This window comes from Dendrobates tinctorius, unplaced genomic scaffold, assembly GCF_039654945.1.
Source record: "Dendrobates tinctorius isolate UK_male_01 unplaced genomic scaffold, ASM3965494v1 ptg000058l, whole genome shotgun sequence".
NCBI lineage: Eukaryota > Metazoa > Chordata > Amphibia > Anura > Dendrobatidae > Dendrobates > Dendrobates tinctorius.
In genome coordinates, this window is record NW_027361726.1 from 23,659,029 (window position 1) to 23,678,659 (window position 19,631).

The following is a 19,631-nucleotide window of genomic DNA, read 5'->3' on the forward strand; positions in this document are numbered from 1 at the left end:
CCCCGAGGTTTTCCAGCAGATTTGCCAACGGTGGGGAACTCCGGACGTGGATCTGATGGCTTCCAGAGAGAACGCCAAGGTAGACAGGTTTGTTGCCCGGTCTCAGGACCCGCGAGCGATTGCAGCGGATGCGTTGGTTCTTCCATGGAGCCAGTTTCGGCTCCCGTACCTGTTTCCCCCTCTGCCTCTTCTCCCGAGGGTAATCAGGAAGATCAAGAGGGAGAGGGTTCCGGCAATTCTGCTGGCCCCAGACTTGCCCCGTCGAGCCTGGTACGCAGATCTGGTACAGCTCCTCGCAGACGTGCCATGGCGTCTACCGGAACGGCCAGACTTACTGTCCCAGGGGCCGATCTACCACCCGAACTTAGGGGCCCTGTGTTTGACGGCATGGTCGTTGAGTCCTGGGTCCTGACCCAGGCGGGGTTTGGGCGTGAGGTGGTAGCCACGATGATTAACGCCAGGAAGCCGGCCTCGGTGAGGATCTATCATGGTACTTGGAAGGTTTTCTTTCTCTGGTGTCGAGAGCACGGGGTTGCGTCATTGTCCTTCTCGGTTCCCAACATTCTGGCCTTTCTGCAGTCAGGCCTGGACGCAGGGTTGGCTCCGAGTTCCCTGAGGAGACAGATCTCGGCCTTGTCTGTTCTGTTCCAGCGAAAGATCGCTAGCATTATGCAGGTCAAAACTTTCATTCAGGGAGTCTCGCATCTAGTGCCCCCCTTTAGAGCTCCCTTAGACGCCTGGGACCTTAATCTGGTGCTGGGGGCCCTGCAGGAAGCTCCTTTTGAGCCATTGCAGGAGGTCGGATTGCCATACCTTACCAGGAAGGTCGTGTTTTTGGTAGCAATAACCACTATTAGGCGGGTCTCGGAGCTGGCAGCCCTATCCTGTAGAGCACCGTTTCTGACCTTTTTTTAAGGATAAGGTAGTCTTGAGACCACCTCCGCCGTTCCTGCCGAAGGTGGTGTCCTTGTTCCATATTAATGAGGACATCGTTTTGCCTTCATTTTGTCCAGCTCCAGTACACAGGGTTGAGAAAGCGCTCCACACGCTGGACCTGGTGAGGGCCCTCAGGAGGTATGTGTCGAGGACAGCGCCTTTTCGCCAGACAGATTCGTTGTTTGTGATCCCTGAAGGGTGCAGGAAGGGGCTCGCAGCCTCACGGTCGACCATAGCCAGATGGATTCGCCTTACTATTCAAGAGGCTTACCGTATTAGAGGCACGCCGGTTCCACCTGGAATAAGGGCGCACTCGACTCGGGCAGTGGGCGCCTCTTGGGCGCTTCGGCATCAGGCTTCGGCAGAGCAGGTATGCAAGGCGGCAACATGGTCAAGCCTGCACACGTTCTCTAAACATTACAACGTACATATGCAGGCTTCGTCGGATGCGAGCCTGGGTAGGAAGATTCTCCAGGCAGCAGTGGCACACCTTTGAACAGGTAGGCATGCGGTGTAGATTGATGAGTTGCTCCCACCCAGAGACTGCTTTGGGATGTCCCACAGTCTCTGTGTCCCCCAATGAGACGAAGGAGAAACAGGGATTTTTGTGAGTACTCACCGTAAAATCCTTTTCTCCGAGACGCTCATTGGGGGACACAGCACCCACCCTGATAGCCAGTTGGCTTTTGTTTATTTTTGATGGGTATAAACCCTTATTTTGTAGGGTGGTCCTTTTTTTTCAGACATATAATTTTCTGCGGTAGAGCTAAATTGCTGTCAGCTTTTCCGACGGCTTTGGCACTAAACTGGTTTCCGCCCGCTATCGGGGCGAGGGTGTATGCGGCGGAGGAGGAGCTAACTTGTTTTTTTTGTATACTTAGTGTCGGCCTCCAGACGGCAGTAGCATACACCCACAGTCTCTGTGTCCCCCAATGAGCGTCTCGGAGAAAAGGATTTTACGGTGAGTACTCACAAAAATCCCTGTTTTGTACATAGGAGCAGTATTATAGTAGTAATATTTTTGGACATAGGAGGCAGTATTATAGTAGTTATATTCTTGTACATAGGAGCAGTATTCTAGTAGTTATATTCTTGTACATAGGAGCAGTATTATAGTAGTTATATTCTTGTACATAGGAGCAGTATTATAGTAGTAATACTTTTGTACATAGGGGGCAGTATTATAGTAGTTATATTCTTGTACCTAGGGGCAGTACTATACGAGTTATATTCTTGCACATAGGGTAGTATTATAGTGGTTATATTAGTGTACATATGGAGCAATGTATAAAGGCGATGAAATCTGCTGTGTTATGATTAGATGAACTTTCAGAATTAATGATTGATTTTTATATAATCTCTTTTTCTGTGATTCTGGGACATTATCAGTAGTAGTTGAATATCTTGAGTCCATTGATCGTGCTGTGGGTAGATTTTCCGTACCTTCTGTGTGGAGGCAGTCAGCATGGCGATCCTCTTCTGAATTGCAACCTGCTGTGGCATAGGGGGTTAATTGAGGGCAGCGTGCCTGGAGGCTGCCTGCCATCACATCTGCTGCGGCCTCTCGCTTTCCATATAAAGGCACCATCCATTCGGTGGTAGCAGACGTGTCATCATTGTGTGTTCTGCCCTGTGATTGGTGCCAGGGTCTGGCCGTGCTGACATCACTCATGGAGGATGATGATTGCTCACCATCATCATCGCTGCCCCCTGATATGTCTCTGCAAAGAGGAGGAAAATGGCAAATCATATGTGAATAAATAAAGAGATATTTAGCTTCAACAACAATCTCTTAATGTGATGATATGTTTCCCTTTTGCACCTGTCTCCAGCTTGCTGATGCTTTCCTAGAAAACACTGATAGTTTTGCCGCTATAGATAAATGATGCAAAGCAATCACATTAGGTAAGTACCAGTTGAGACATTGCCCCATTACAGTGAACCCATGGAATTCCCAGTTCTTTGCTTTTTACTGGCAGCGTTCAGACTACTTACTGATGGTTTCTAATATTTAAAGTAGGGATTTTACATGTTACATTAGCATCAGTCACACGAGGGCGTTGTTATGTAAGCGATTCTCTACTACATGATGTGATTTGACTCGTTTGATGCTTGCAGCTCATGTGACGGCAGATTTTCCTTGTGTCTTCACAGCGGAGGTGTATATCGGGATAGGGAAACCGTCAGAAGCCACGGCCTGTATCCAGGAGGCCGCCAACCTCTTTCCTATGTCCCACAATGTGCTTTACATGAGAGGTCAGGTGTCCGAGCTGAGAGGAAACATTGATGATGCCAAAAGATGGTATGAAGAGGCACTGTCCATCAGCCCCACCCATGTTAAGAGCATGCAGAGACTGGTGAGTGCCAGCAGGGGTCACACTCCCCATCATCCACCAGCCTGGGTGCAGAAGGCTCTATATAGTGACCAGTGGTGGTCTGGCTGCTGTGACCTGCTAGCCACTATTTTCTGTGTGGCCTTACACATATTAGACTTCCTATCGACTTTGTACAAAAGAGAAAAAAAAGAAAAAAAAAAAGTGATGGCACTCACTGTTCTGTCGTGAAAATTCTTTATTAATTAAAATGCATTGGCCAATCCTCCCGTGCCAATGCCTTTTAATTAATAAAGAATTTTCACGACAGAACGGTGAGTGCCATCACTTTTTTTTCACTTTTGTACAAAATCAGATTACATGTTTGCTTTTCTGGATTGAGCACCTGTTCTGACGGTATTTTGGCGGTCGGTCCAGGTGTGTGATTTTCGACTTGAATAGCAGTCATGGAACTGCTTTGGGGTTAAGGAGCAGTGCCGAATCTTCTGTCTCTCTCATGTATTTTACTTCCTATCGACTTGCCTCATCTTGAGGCAATAAGGAATCAGGCATGTTGTTTTTTAATATGCCCAATCATTCTGTACTAAGGGGGTTATGTCCAACAGAAGGATACGTCTCTCTCCCTATTGAGAGCACGTGCCCTCAGCAGACCCTTGCACTCTCCCCTGCAGTCGCAGCCATATTATATTAGGGTCTGTGTCATTCGTACACATACAGTTCCCCTCTGATATGTGTCGCTTCCAAAGCTGCATTCACAGTTCTGCTGGTTGATATAACTTGGGGCTCCTGTTCTTTCACACGTTGGGTGGAGCTGAACAGTGGCTACATTGGTTGTCATCCATGTTGGTTGAATATAATTATTAACCATTTGCAGAAGAGGAGGACTCCAGTATTTATTTTGGTTTGCAGCTTTGGATGTGAATGGAGTATAGGACATGATGAAGCAGTACAATGGATGCAGATCTGGATGTGAGCTGCAGAACCAGATTAGCTCATGTGATATGGAGGATTCAGTCCTGGCTTTGTGTCTGGACCCTTCCCGGGGGCTGCCCCCTCGCCCGCTGTGACGGCTCAGATTATGGTAATGACATAACAGAGGCAGCCTTGTTACTAATGAGGGCACAGACCCCGTGTTGTGCAGCCGCTAAGCAGAGATTTCTCCATCGCTCCCAAGACGTCGTGTCAGACGGCGGCAGCAGAAACAATCCTGTTACTTATTTACATCTGCACTCCTTAGGCGCGTCCACCATGACCAGTCATATTTTGGGGTCTGTGAAATCTGGGATAAAATAAATAACATCCACATGGTGCCAGATGTTCAGCAGACTGGAAAGGACCCTGTCGCAGGGTTCCTAATCCTTAAGAGGGCGCTCCTGTAAATTACATCCCATCTGTAGTCCCCACATTGTACTGTTGCTGTGCACAGACCCCCAAACCTTAGAGGTAATGTGAGGGAGATAATCAGCCAACAGAAGTGTCTGCGATCAGCGACTCCCTTCTCCCTAATGTCATCAGCTTTCTCTTTGGTTACAACCTGTGTTGTACTCCACTCACATCGAAAGCTGCAGCCATTTTTTCTGTTCACTCATCGTAAGCCTTATGTCAGGTCATTGAATACTCCATTCAGCCTTTTCTTAGTTCTCCGTTTCTGGGAAACCTGGGTCACTGCTAATATAACTAATCTGAGCCCCGTTACCACCCTCGGGGCTATTCACTCTGATTTCCTGGACTAAAGGATGTAGTATTGCACCGAGAGGCAGATCTGCCGTTCAGGAGTTATAAGCGGACTGTCTGGTTATCACCCAGCTTTTCCTCACTATTCAGCTATCATTTTTTTTTCTGGACAGTTCAGTTGTCGCTGCAATTTTTTTTTTTTTCCTCTGCAGTCTTGTTGTCTAGCTTTTCTGACTATATCTGTTTCCTGGCTTTTCCCGACTTTCTTTTTGTTACCTCTGCTTTTTATAACTGGCTGTTACCCTGACTTTTCTTTTTCCTCAGCTTTTCTCAAATATGTATAGATCTTGCAGGACTTTATCTTTTTCCCAATTGTCAGGTTATCACCCCAGCTTTTCCTTTCCCTGGCTGTCTGTTTGTCAGCCTGGCTTTTACAACTGTCTGGTTGTCAGCCTGGCTTTTCCCAAATGTCTGTATCTTGCTCATCTTTTCTCAATTATTTGGTTGTCGCCCGGCTGTTCCCAACTTTCTGGTTGTTAGCCCCTGCTTTTACTTTTCTTGACTGTATAGTTGTCGCCCAGCTTTTCCCAACTGTTTGTACCTGGTTGTTCAGAGTCAGAGAGGGATATATGATGGGGTACGTCTTTTTCTACGGTCAGGACCCCTTTATTGATCCTGGTGATTTCCTGCCTCCCTGATCACACTGATTTGTGAATCTTCGAGTTTTGCAGCCGCTGCTCTTATGCCGGCACCTCATATCTGGAGAGTTACACAGTCGGCATATAAACTGTGAGGGTCCTGACCGCGGTGCTGCTGTCTGTTCACTGTCTGCCCTCGAGAAATACAGTGGAGCTGGCAATGCCCGTCACTCGGGGGCAAACAGCATTGTCACCCAATTCCTACTGTACCAGTTGTTAGGCTAGTGTCACCATTTGTAATGACCACAGACAGACAGGAACTGGTGTAATTTATAGCCTGTCCTATAACCCACTTCGATTCTTGTTTCAGAGTTTGATCCTCCATCACCATGGCCGCTACAGCCTGGCAGAGAAAATCCTCCGAGACGCTGTGCAGGTGAACTCCACGGCTCACGAGGTGTGGAACAATCTGGGGGAAGTGCTGCAGGCGCAGGGGAATGATGATGCCGCCACCGAGTGCTTCCTGACCGCTCTGGAGCTGGAGGCGAGCAGTCCCATCGTGCCGTTCACCATCATCCCGCGAGTTTTGTGATGAAGAGGCGTGAGGTGGGGGACAGCGTGATCTGAGACCCTTCAACCTCAACAATCAGTCCTGCTTCAGCATTACAATCATAACCGTACCAATCGCCGAGGGTACGGTCATCGCTCGCCAGGGGTGGGGGCAACTTACATGTTATAACTGTTACATCATCGTCTGAAATCTGTCGGCCAGTGATCTCCATGATACCTTGTATATCGGCACTGCAGTATAATGCAGGGAAAATAGCGTCCGGGGCTTTGTTGCATGATGGGAAAACGTTTTGCCGATCTCCAGCCTTTCCCTCTACAGGCTGATGCCAGTCCGTCCGATATCGAGATCTTGGTGATGGGCTCCATAGTTGGAGCACTGCGCCATTTTCTTGCTGTAGTAATATTGTATCATTCATTTCACCCTAATATGCAAACAAATTGCACACACGGACCCGCCACCACACTAAATTATTTAGGAATGCTGCCATATTTGGCATCTGTTACTTTAGTTTTCCTGTTGCACCATTTTGTTCATTATAACGATATTTGCAGCTCTGGACACGGCCTGACGTGTTGTGATCTTTCTCTCAGTCGTCTCTTGTCATCGTGTAGTGGCGGGCTGTCGCTGTCGTCACGTGGCTTCCATTGAGCGCTGTATTATTTTGTTCTGAAATATTTATTTTTTTCGAACCTTAGAACTGAGCGGCGAGGCACCGTGACGGGATTATCGCCAAATTCACGCAAGTGCCAAAGACACGTTGGACGTTTTTCCCTGGCTGCATGATGTCAGGTGGTGTCTTAGCGTTGGAGGCGACGTGTCGCCATATTGCTGTTTCGGTTGATGTAGGTTAGCAGGCTAGAATCTCACTCACCGACGCCATTTTGTTGCTCCTATGTTATGTATAAATGGTCAAAAAGGCGTAAACCGGTAACTGCGCCCGCTCTATCGCCATTGCCCCTCTTTCCTCATATCACTTGGTCCCTCAGAATTCGCGTGTCACGTTGTGTAGCCGAACAGACCGTTCTGTTATCAGAGATTTATGTTTCGCCTGTTACGAGACGACGCAGATCTCAGTTCTACTTAAGATTTTTTTTATGTGGGTTCAGAGATTATTTATGGAGACGCTTAGGTGACATTCCTCATGTTGTACAATGATTTACAAGTCACGGTGTCAATAAAATAATTTTTAAAGGACCGTTGTTTTATGTGATGCTGTTCAGCACCAATGCCTGCTATAGCTGACGATATAGGGTCCGGTAGACCTTGGGGGGCTGCATGGTCACAGGATTCAGAGTCCTGCACCATAGGGCGGAGGAGGGGTATCCTGTATCTAATGCTCAGTGCCATTGCGTCCCCCCAGGGGGTGTAAGTATGGCGTCCGCCCAAGCGCTGACCTACATTTCTTGCACAGGGTGAGCCTTTATTAATGAACATACGGTGCGGTCTCCTGGGCGAGCGCCGCACAGCTGAATCACAGATATATAGGTCTGGGCTACAGAGGATTCCCAGCCGAGACATGGAACAAACAAGGAATAAATGGGGCGAGATAAATCCGATGCATTCACCAGCGTTTGTTACGGTCTCCGCTTACATGAATGATCAGGAGCGGGCGCCCGTGCTCGCTGGACAACGCCGCTGTGTTAAATAGAGCGGACGATACCCAGTATTATGTGCAGAAATCCACAATATATCAGAGCTGATGTTGTCCAGGAAAGCTGGGCAACTACCACTGAGGCTGCCATTGCTGCACCAGGCCACTGGTCATTGTGAGGTGACAGCGGTGCCCCAACCAGCCGAGCATCCTGCCACAGCTGTGACTATATCCTGCACAGTGTGATGTCATCGCTTGTGACATCATCAGTTATTTGGAGACGTCCTCATACCCCATTACCTCCTGCATAGTGTGATGTCATCGATTCTGAGATCAGCTGTTTGGACACCTCCTTAGGCCCCATTATTTCCCCCTGCATAGTGTGATGTCATCACTTGTGATCTCATCTGCAGCTATAACCCCACCCAGGCACCATGATCCATTATAACCCCATGTATAGTGTGATGGCATCACTTGTGACATCATTAGCAGTTTGGACACAGTCTCATCATTAACCCCTTGCACAGTGTGATGTCATCGCTTGTGACATCTGCAGCTATGACCACAACCAGGCACCATGATCCATTATAACCCCCTGCATAGTGTGATGTCATCGCTTGTGGCATCATCAATGGGTGGGGCACCTCCTTAAGCTCCATTATTACCCCCTGCAACACTTGTGACATCAGCAGCCATTTGGACACCTCCTCAAGGCTCATTATTACCTCCTGCATAGTGTGATGTTATTGCTTGTGACATCATCAGCAGTTGGGGGTCTATTGTGGCTTAGACTGTAGAGGACCCTCATGAACGGACAGCCCGGTGGCTTCCATATCATAATGATGGCTGCTGTATTTTGTTGTTTCTTCTGATTTGCATTGCGCACACCCTCGGCAGCTGCGGTCAGATGTGATGGAATATTCATGGTGCCTCTCGTCAGATCTTCTCCAGAGCCACGCTTCTGCCGGTGTCTTTAAAATCTGACAGCAATGTGGAGGAGATGTTTCATACGGTTTATAGACAGAATTATCCATGTGGCCCTCACCGCTGCCTCTGATCTCTTCAAAGTCACATCTCCCCAGATGGGTGGCAGCAGCGCCCTGAATATTTCATGGGGAGAATTTCTCTAAAAGGTGAATTCCTTCAAAGGAGCCAAGCAGGAACACACAGTAGAGGGGGAATAATGCAGACATCTCCATAGCAGGGGCCACAGACCGAGAAACGGGGTAAGGGGAGCATGAGTTTATACTCCCGTTGGCTGATCTTGTGCAAAGTCCTAGACTGAGAGTTACAGTATGGAAGGAATCCCAGCCTGCAATTACATAGAAGAAGGAATTAGGTTCCCCCAGCAGCACTGAATATATTTCAAGAGTGCAGTCGCTGATCTTGTGGGAGGTTACAGAGCTGAAGGATCAGTGATCCCCAGCAGCACAGAGTATTTCTGGAGAGGAATATACTGACCTGGAAAGAAGTCACAGACAGAGTTTTGTAGGGGCTGATGCTTGGTCTTCTGCAGTACAGAGTTTTTCAGGAGACTAGGCTGATTTAATGTTGTTCCTAGCGTACATAGTGGAAGGAATTGGGTCACTTAGCAGACTACTCTCCTGAAACACTCTGTGCTGCTGACTGTTAGAGGATGGAACATTGTCCCCAGCAGCACAGAGAGGATCACAGGAGTGAAGTGGGCGGATGATCTTGTAGGAAGTTACACTGCGGAAATTGCAGGGTCTCAACCAGCAGAGTATGTCAGCATGGGAGTTTACTGATGCTGTGGGGGCCTTCCAATTGAGCTTTTGACGCCTGTATAGCCCATGATGGCCACGGGTCTAAGGGTAGGTTTCCATGCAGTGTATTGCCAGCGCTTTGGACGCTGCGGAAACCCCGCTCTGCCCAAAGCGCTGCCCCCTTTCTACTCGCGGTGATACCGTATGTGTTCATTGAATGGGTTATTTATCTTGCAGAGACTGAGCATCTCTGCAAGATAAATAGACATGCTGCAGTCTAAAAAGACACGCCGGATGTCTGTAATTTCGGGTGTGTCACCCACGTCCCTGCACACATAGTGGAGATGGGATTTCATAAAATTCCCTCCACTATGCTGTAACATCTCGACGCTGCGGCGGTACGCAGCAAATCCAGATGAATTACTCCATGTGGAAACATACCCTTATCCTCCAAATTAACTGGTCTTTGTACTGCTGTAGGACCCAAATTGACATAGACCATCTTTTCCTGAAACACTGTGACTATCTTACATTAAGGCAGTGGCGGATTATAATGAGGTCAATTTGGGCAGTTGCCCCGGGCCCAGTGGGGTTAAGGGGCCCACAGCCCAGGCCAGTAAATTGCCCCATTATAATCCGCCACCGCGCAGGGCCGGATTATAGGCAGGGAAGGCGGGGCTTCAGCCCCGGGGCCCCCACCACAAGAGCTTCTAAGGGGGCCCCCACCACATTCCTGCTGGCTGCTGCAATGGCACTCCATCTTCTCCCCACCTAAAAGTGAGTGACCGTGGGGGCGGCATTATGTGCTCTGCTACCAGCAGCATCTACAAGTAGCGTGAACGCTGATGCTGCTGGTAGCATGCAAAGGCTTGTGATGAGATCACAGGAGGTAAGGTGTCAGGGCCCCCGATCATGTGACCCCTGTCTCCTCCCCTCCTGTGACCTCATCACAGGTCCTGTGCGCACAGCACAGAGCACTGAGAGCAGCCATGTATGTGGAGTGCGGCTCTGCGGGTGGAGGTCGGTGCTGGAGGCCCCATTATTCTCTATGTGGAGTGCGGCTCTGCGGGTGGAGGTCGGTGCTGGAGGCTCCATTATTCTCTATGTGGAGTGCGGCTCTGCGGGTGGAGGTCGGTGCTGGAGGCTCCATTATTCTCTATGTGGAGTGCGACTCTGCGGGTGGAGGTCGGTGCTGGAGGCTCCATTATTCTCTATGTGGAGTGCGGCTCTGCGGGTGGAGGTCGGTGCTGGAGGCCCCATTATTCTCTATGTGGAGTGCGGCTCTGCGGGTGGAGGTCGGTGCTGGAGGCTCCATTATTCTCTATGTGGAGTGCGGCTCTGCGGGTGGAGGTCGGTGCTGGAGGCTCCATTATTCTCTATGTGGAGTGCGGCTCTGCGGGTGGAGGTCGGTGCTGGAGGCTCCATTATTCTCTATGTGGAGTGCGGCTCTGCGGGTGGAGGTTGGTGCTGGAGGCTCCATTATTCTCTATGTGGAGTGCGGCTCTGCGGGTGGTCGGTGCTGGAGGCTCCATTATTCTCTATGTGGAGTGCGGCTCTGCGGGTGGAGGTCGGTGCTGGAGGCTCCATTCTCTATGTGGAGTGAGGCTCTGCGGGTGGAGGTCGGTGCTGGAGGCTCCATTATTCTCTATGTGGAGTGCGGCTCTGCGGGTGGAGGTCGGTGCTGGAGGCCCCATTATTCTCTATGTGGAGTGTGGCTCTGCGGGTGGAGGTCGGTGCTGGAGGCCCCATTATTCTCTATGTAGAGTGTGGCTCTGCGGGTGGAGGTCGGTGCTGGAGGCCCCATTATTCTCTATGTAGAGTGTGGCTCTGCGGGTGGAGGTCGGTGCTGGAGGCCCCATTATTCTCTATGTAGAGTGCGGCTCTGCGGGTGGAGGTCGGTGCTGGAGGCCCCATTATTCTCTATGTAGAGTGTGGCTCTACGATTCGTGACCCCCGTCACGTGACGAGGGGGACCCACAGAGTCTGAACTGCCCCGGGCCCTGGCTACCCTTAATCCACCCCTGCATTAAGGTGACGAGATGCAAAGATTATTCTGAATGTCTAACTATCTGATGAATTGATATGAAGTGTTTGGTGCTGTATCCTAGTGCACAGTATCTCATCCCGCTTTTGACTAATAGAGGGCTGTATACAGGGCACAAGGGTTTAATTGGCTGTGTATACATCTACTGACCCCAGTCCCTCCTTTTTGGCCAGTGACATTCGCTCCTGCAATGCCCATGGCTGACAACTCAGGTCATGTGACGCTGGAGGTTGCGGAGGACTTGGAAATCCCCTCGATGTCACCTTCGCTGGGATGACGTGGACCCCCAGCCGCGTCCTGCAGTCGTATCACCACCAATAACCCTTCTGTCGGGTTGATTGAAAGTTGAATCTTGCATTTTTCTTTTTTTCGATTCCCCCGTTGTGACCCCCCCCCGACGGACCAATCACCTTCTCTGAGATGACGGCTGCGAGCGTCTCATGTGAAGAAACTGCAATAATCCATAGGAAGGAAACACTCTGGTGATCCGAAACCGACACACCAGATACGGTGAATGTGAGAGCGGACACAGCAGTATATGGTGCGGTATTGATACATGAGCACTCTTTGGTGGTATTATATGTGCATAAGGTTTGCAGCAAAGCATCAACTATTGGACCCCACATGGATAAGTGTCATAATGGGGATTACTGTGGAAGATGGTGAGTTTTCTAAGGGGCTTTGTGCATTCTTGTTTTAGGTTATTTAGGGGCCCATAACCAGATGGCGCCGAACCCTGGCTGTTCCTATTCTGCTCCATGCAGGGTTCACTTCTTAGGATTTGGCCTGTGGGTCGTGTAAAGGGATGTGCTCATACCCCAAGCCCTCCCGTCCAACTTGGTAAAACCCTACACCGATGGGAATCCAGTTTTGCAATTGGACCCCTCTACTCTTAGTGCCCCAGATGTCTCGGTCAGAGCATGGCTGTATGCACATGTCTGCACGCTGAGCCCCCTCCTCCATGCGCATTTGTATACTGTGGATGGAGTGAATCATTTCCTGTGGACACAGCACAGACGCGGTGCATGCCGGGGGCCGCTCCCAACTTTGGCACACGCTACAGGCAGATCTCAGCAGGCAGTTGCTAGGAGACCCAGGCTGGAAACCACCACAGACTGTGCGGGTCAATAGTACAGTATAATATATATATATAATGTGTGTATATAAGTATGTATACACAGCTCTTCTCCCCGTACACCTGCGAGGTGTGGATCTCTGGCAGCTGTGCAAACAGCACGGAGTGGGCAAATAGCACACAAAGCCGCCTGTCCAATGTGTCTATTTAGAGGAATTGCTTCTTTAAAAAAAAATTATTTGTGTGTGAGGAATGGCCAGTTATAAACATCTCAGAAATTGCAATAAATTGTATGCGCTCGACTGCACTACAAGTGATAAATCGCCGTCCTGCAGGATCACTCTCCTCATCTACCATGTTAGGTCTCGATCACACAGCCATATAAATGGACCAATCCAATGGGGTTCTACAAGGCAATGCAGATCTGTGGGTCTTTCCTCAGCTGTACTCGGTGTAAGGAAAAATTTGCAGCATGTTGCAATTTGACTGAAATTGCAGGGTTGCGAGAAAATAATTGGATGACATACGGCCCATCGGAGGCATCTGATTTTTACAGATACATTGCAATTCTGTAATATGAGAAACTGTAAGTGGTCCTGTAAACTATTGATGGCTGCGGAGTAAAAAAAACAAACAAAAAAAACTACTGATTGTACACACAAGTGAGAGGGGGGGAAAAAAAAAAAAAAAAAAAAATCAAAATCGATCCACTCCTCTGAACCCTGCTGTTCTTTGTAGGCCACATGCATATCAATTAATTGCTGCATCCACACTTGCTGTGGACAATCCCGCTAAGGAACTTCAGCTAAGTTTTCATAAGTTAATATAACATCAGGATGACTGTGGGTTCGACCACTGGCCCCCCCCCACAGACGCAGGACTCTGGCTTTTTTCCAGCAGTCCCAGTGAGAAAGAATGGAGCAGATTGCTGTTTGGCTGCAACGTGTGCCAATGTGTACACGTTGCAGATTTGGCTGCAGATCAGTTGCGGATTTGGCTCTGCGGATCCACAGCAGTTTTCCATGCGGTGTACAGTACCATGTAAACCTAAGGAAAACCAAATCCGCTGTGCACATGCTGCAGGAAACGCCACACAGATTTGCTGCGGTTTTGAATCCACAGCGTTTTTACACCTCTTCCATTATAGGAATCCGCAGGTGTAAAAATGCATGTGAAATCCACAGGTAAAATGCAGGTCATTTTACCTGTGGATTCAGACAAATCCATGTGGAAAAATCTGCAGCCAAACTGCAACGTGTGCCCATACCCTGATACTCCAGTCACAGCCAGAGCTGCAGCAATAATGTAGTCAGCTGGTATGTATATGAGAATATACATTTCATCTTAATAAAATTATTTTCAATTCCTCCCCTCTTTTAAGATCTCTGCTTGCTGTCAGTGGATAGGAACCACTGCATAATGAGTGCAGGGGTAGCAGCTGCAACTAATTGGCCTTTGACGATACATGAGAATATCAGGACCTATAGCTTATATTGCATAGCAGAGTACATGCCCTGGCCTGATGCCAGTGGGAGTCTGGGCTAGGACTATGAGTCAGCAGTGATGGATTAGCAGCTGCCCCAAGATAAACCTGTGCCCTGCCTGCAATGACACTGTGCCCAGGAGTTCTGCAATGCAGAGGAGCTGCGGCGCTTTTGTCAATATCCAGCAGAGCATTCACCTCTTTTCTGCAGAGATTTGCAGCTGGAGAGGAAGGATTGTACATCTGATCCTGCTGGGACACCACTCTATAGAGCTGCTGCTGTCTACTGCAAAGAGGGGGTTAACATTTAAAGGGGCCACATCCTACTGGTAATATTATTCCTATGTTAACCCTGCATTTCCCACAAGGTGGTTTTCCTGTATTTGGGGCTGCTTGCTATGTTGTGCATGTATTTGAAGGCTGTACCCATAGAGGGGTCAGCTGCTTCATGGCTCCCAGAGCTCAGTAATTCTGCAGCTTGGGAACAGCAGTATCAGCCCTGTTCACACCATATATGGAGTTACTGTCTGCTCCGTGCTGGTGCTGTCGGTGCTTTCTGCAGCCCATGCACAAGCTACAATAGCCTAGAGCAGGAAACAGGGAGACATGCGGCTGACAGCATCCTCTGCAATGTACCCTTCACTGTCCTTATACAACCCAGCACTGCAGATAATCAGCTGCAGCCGCATGCTACATAGTGACACCGTTTAGCAATGGGTTCGGTTGGCTTTGCACTATATATACTGCTCAAAAAAAAAATAAAAGGAACACTATTCCATTGGCAACAGGCTGTTTGTGTTTCCTTTATTTCTTTGATTATATATACAGACCAGACGTTTGCTATACGGCACCATAAGTTTGCAGAGAGCTTACAGTATGGAGGAGTTCTGTGCAGGAGAAGCAATGCTGGCGCCAGCACTCAGCTCTTCTGTACATTTTATCCACCTCAACTTCTCTGTTAATTTCTCTCTACAGTGGAAACAGGAAGCAAATCTCAAAAATCACATTTTGAAATTTCTGACCAGTATCAGATGCTTCTCTTTTGCTCTGTGCCTGATACAATAATTATTCCTAAAGTGCTCATAAGAACAAAAAGTTCTGATGGGTTCACAAGACTGCACACCGTGTACACTGAGGCCTATAGCACAGCACAGGCAACTTGTGTCCAAATACAAAAGTGGTTTTAGTGTTTTCTTTTATTGAGCCATATTGTGACCGCACAAAAAATAGCTGTAATGTTGCACTGTAATTGCTCAGCCATTGTCACCACGTAGCCCCATCAGTGACAGCAGCTGGTAAGCAATAACCATACTATGGCCTCCATCTTTGGGACCAGAGACACAAACACTGACTCTGTAGCCAAGCTTAAAGAACCTGATTACAAATCTGCAGTGAACGCAAAACATGAGCCACCAGCCAAAAGACACGCAGGAGCAACAGGCCATGGATGCAGGCACACGTCTTACAAGTCAGCCTGAATTTACATGTATAATCTGCACCAGAAAATACAAACTCCGATTAGGTGTCTTTACACCAGCTAACATTACTTATCCCAAGTTACATGATGTGTTATACTCCAGAGCTGCACTCACTATGGGAGATAAGGGACAGCTCACAATCCTGCTGACAAAAAGCAGAGCAACTATGATGCAGTATGTACAGAGGGACGCAGTTTTCACATGGAGATTTATGCTCACAGACCCATCCCAAATCTGATCATTGTATCCTAGGTTCTCTCAGCCACCTATGAACAAATCCAAGGTAGATATGGGTCTAGCAAAAGACTTGTGTCCAAATGACACCAAGTTAAAGGGAATCTGTCACCCCTTTGAGATATCATATGATATCAATTGTGTGTCACATAAGGATTCTGTAAGTACTTTTGCTTCCCCCTGACCCCGCACCTTTCATGCATAAATACCTTTTTTATATCGGTTCAGATGAATGGGCGGGGCTTATTCAAACTGCCCCCCCCCCCCTCCTCCCTGTCTTGCTCTATGCATTTCTTCTTGTGTAGAGCAAGACGGGGGGGAGAGAGAGCAGTTGAATAAGCCCCGCCCATCGGACCGGACCGCAGCAGTTTACATACATCTGAACCGATATTAAAAAGGTATTTATGCATGAAAGGTGCGGGGTCAGGGGGAAGCAAAAGTACTAAGAGAATCCTTATGTGACACACAATTGAATGATATTATATGATATCTCAAAAAAGGGGTGACAGATTCCCTTTAAAACTGACTAGTTAAGTCCAGTCAGTGGGGTGCACACTACTGAAGTTAAAAAAAAAAAAAAAAAGTTATCTTGGTGGAGATAATCGATCAGAAGAGGCTCACAGGCAGTCACGGACCGCTCCCGGCGCTTTAACCCCCCAGCACACTGCAATCAAACATGATCGCAGCGTTTCGGAAGCAGACAGGCTGTCAGCTGTGACAGCCCCTCTGCCTTTGGATTGGAGACCCCGCAGCATATCGCTATAGAAGCAATCAGCCTGCACAAAACGAGTGTCCCATAGTGGGAAAAAGTAAAACTAAGAATTAAATAAAAAAAAATTTAAAATAATTGTAAAAATATTTTTAAAGATGGAATAAAAAAAAAAAAAAAAAATAGAATAAATATTGATTTTTTTTAACATTTAATCAATATTTTAATAAAAAAAATCAAAACAATAAGTACACACATTTGGTATCCTCGCATCTATAACGACCCAACCTATAAAACTCACTAGTTAACCCCTTTAACCATTTAAAAAAAAGCCAACAAAAAACAATGCTTTATCATACCGCTGAACAAAAAGTGGAAACACGCAATCAAAATGACAGATATAAACGTAGTACCGCTGAAAACGTTATCTTGTCCCGCAAAAAAACAAGTCGCCATACAGAGTCATCAGCAAAAAATTTTTTAAAAGCTATAGCTCTCTGAATAAAGCAATGCAAAAATAATTTATATAAGTTTTTATTGTATAAAAGCGCCAAAACATAAAAAAAAATATAAATCAGGTATCGCTGTAATCGTACTGACCCGAAGAATAATGCTGCTTTATCAATTTTACGACACGCAGAACGGTATAAACGCCCCCCCCAAAAAAAACAATAGATTACGGCTATGTGCACACGTATGCAGAAAATCCGCTTTTTCTGTTAGTTTTCCGTGGAAAAACACGCATTTATGCGTTTTTTCCAGAGCGGTCCCAGCCTCATAGAAAATAGCTAGAAATGCAGAATTTTATGCAAAATTAATGCACATGCCGAGTTTTTTTCGTGGAAAAAAACATCAATATGCACAAAAAGCGCGGAATTCATTAAAATGAATGGGATGCTTCTTTTAAAAGTTTTATTTAGTAAAACCGTGAAAAAAAAAAAAAGCATACGTGTGCACATACCTTAATTACTGTTTTTTGTTCATTCTGCCTCCCAAAAATCGTAATAAAAAACAATCAAAAAATGTCATGTGCCTGAAACTGTACCAATAAAAATGTGAACTCATCCCGCAAAAAAAAAACAAAGACCTCACATGACACTGTGGGCCAAAATATGGAAATATTACAGCTCCCAAAACTTGGGTGATACAAAAACTATTTTTTGCAATAAAAGGTTTTAGTGCGTGACAGTTGCCAAACATAAAAACCCGCTATAAATAGTAAATTAATCCCCCCCCCCTGTTATTACTCCCTTAGTTAGGGAAAAATAAAATAAAAATGTATTTCAATTTTCCCTTTAGCACTAAAGTTAGGGTTGGAATTAGGGCTGGAATTAGAATTAGGCTATATGCACACGCTGCAGATTCACCTGCGGGTTTTTCCGCGCGGATCCGCAGGTAAAGTGACCTGCGGTTTTCCTGCAGATTAGTAGAGGTGTGAAACCGCAGGCTATGTTAAAGGTGTGAAACCGCTGCGGAATCCGCCCAAACAATTGACATGCTGCGGTTTGTAAACCGCGTGAGAACTGCGGATTTGAAATGCCATAGGCTAACATGGTACTGTACCATGTCTGCGGAACTGCTGCGTTTTTTGCAGGGCCAAAAACGCTGCGGAAACGCAGCAGAATCCGCAACGTGTGCACATAGCCTCAGGGGTAGTTTCCACTGTTTGGGCACATCAGGGGCTCTCCAAACGTGACATGCGTTTGATCTCAATTCCAGCCAATTCTGCGTTGAAAAAGTCAAACGGTGCGCCTTCCCGTCTCTGCCATGAGCCCAAACAGTGGTTTATCTGCATATATGGGGTATCAGCGTACTCAGGACAAATTGTTCAACAACTTTTGAGGTCCAATTTCTCCTGTTACCCTTGGTAAAATAAAACAAATTAGATCGGAAGTAAAAATTTGTGTGAAAAAAAAGTTTTTTGTTTTTTTTTAATCATTCCAAAAATTCCTGTAGAGCACCTGAAGGGTTAATAAACTTCTTGGATGTGATTTTAAGCACCTTCAGGGGTGCAGTTTTTAGAATAGTGTCACTTTTGGGTATTTTCTATCATACAGACCCCTCAAAGTGACTTCAAACGTGATGTGGTCCCTTAAAAAAAAAAAAAAAAAATGGTGTAAAAATGAGAAATTGCTGGTCAACTTTTACTCCTTATAACTTCCTAAAAAAAAAAAAAATATTGGTTCCAAAATTGTGCTGATGTAAACGTGGGAAATGTTATTAACCATTTTGGGTGACATATTTCTGTTAAGGGTATGAAAGTTCAAAGTTGTAAAATTCTCAGTTTTCACCAAATTTCCGTTTTGTTTTTTTTCCACAAATAAACGCAAGTCATATCAAAGAAATTTTACCACTATCATGAAGTACAATATGTCACAAGAAAACAATGTCAGAATCACCGGGATCGATGGAAGCATTCCAAAGTTACTATCTCAAAGGGACAGTGGTCAGAATTGTAAAAATTGGCCTGGTCATTAACATGCAAACCACCCTTGGGGTAAAGGGGTTAGAACGGTGTTTTGCTTACATCTGCGTTTGCCATCATGTTTAGCTGGCGCATATTCCTTACAAACATTCATTCCCTAGTTATCGGCCCATGGAAAACGCCCTTTAATTTTTCCCAAAACATTACAAGTTCTGGGCAATTCTTGAGAACCATCAGTCTAAGCACATCCAAAAGTCAGTAGTCACCCAGCCAAACACGTTCCTATTGTAGTGGAGATTTAAGATCACACTCATCTCCCACACTCTGAACTACTATGGCAGTGACCATTTAGGCTACTACTAGGCACAGTGTAGGCTGGATTTACAGCAGCCAACCCCAAGCATTAGAACACCTGGCGGCCTTGTAATATTATGCTTAGACAGGCTGTGGCCATCTGATACGCACAGATCAATCAGTCTCTGCACATTCTCGACAGCACGTCGTCTTTTGTAACCAGTATGCTGCCGAGAACAATTACATTTAAGCAAGTCAATTTTGCGTGCAGGTGATTGAGATCTTGCGCGATTATCAGGAAAAGGTCTTATTCTTTGGAATGGTTCCCACTAGTTGTGCAGTGGAAATGGACTGTAATACGCAGACAGTTTAGACATTACACAATATTGCAGCTGTGTCTCCAGTTGGATTTTGGTTGAATT

The 19,631-nt window shown here is 46.8% G+C and overlaps 1 protein-coding gene across 3 annotated transcripts in view; it reads left to right on the forward strand.

The window, feature by feature from the left end:
* TTC7B (tetratricopeptide repeat domain 7B) overlaps nt 1–7,346 on the forward strand; it is a 111,242-nt gene extending 103,896 nt beyond the window's left edge. For all 3 annotated transcript variants that reach the window (XM_073578180.1, XM_073578178.1, XM_073578179.1), the window contains 2 exons: nt 3,091–3,293; nt 5,952–7,346. In XM_073578180.1, the coding sequence (XP_073434281.1) occupies nt 3,091–3,293; nt 5,952–6,173 (425 nt within the window). In that variant the 3' untranslated portion in view covers nt 6,174–7,346. The remainder of the gene's footprint in view (nt 1–3,090; nt 3,294–5,951) is intronic.
* The last annotated feature ends 12,285 nt before the right edge of the window (nt 7,347–19,631 follow it).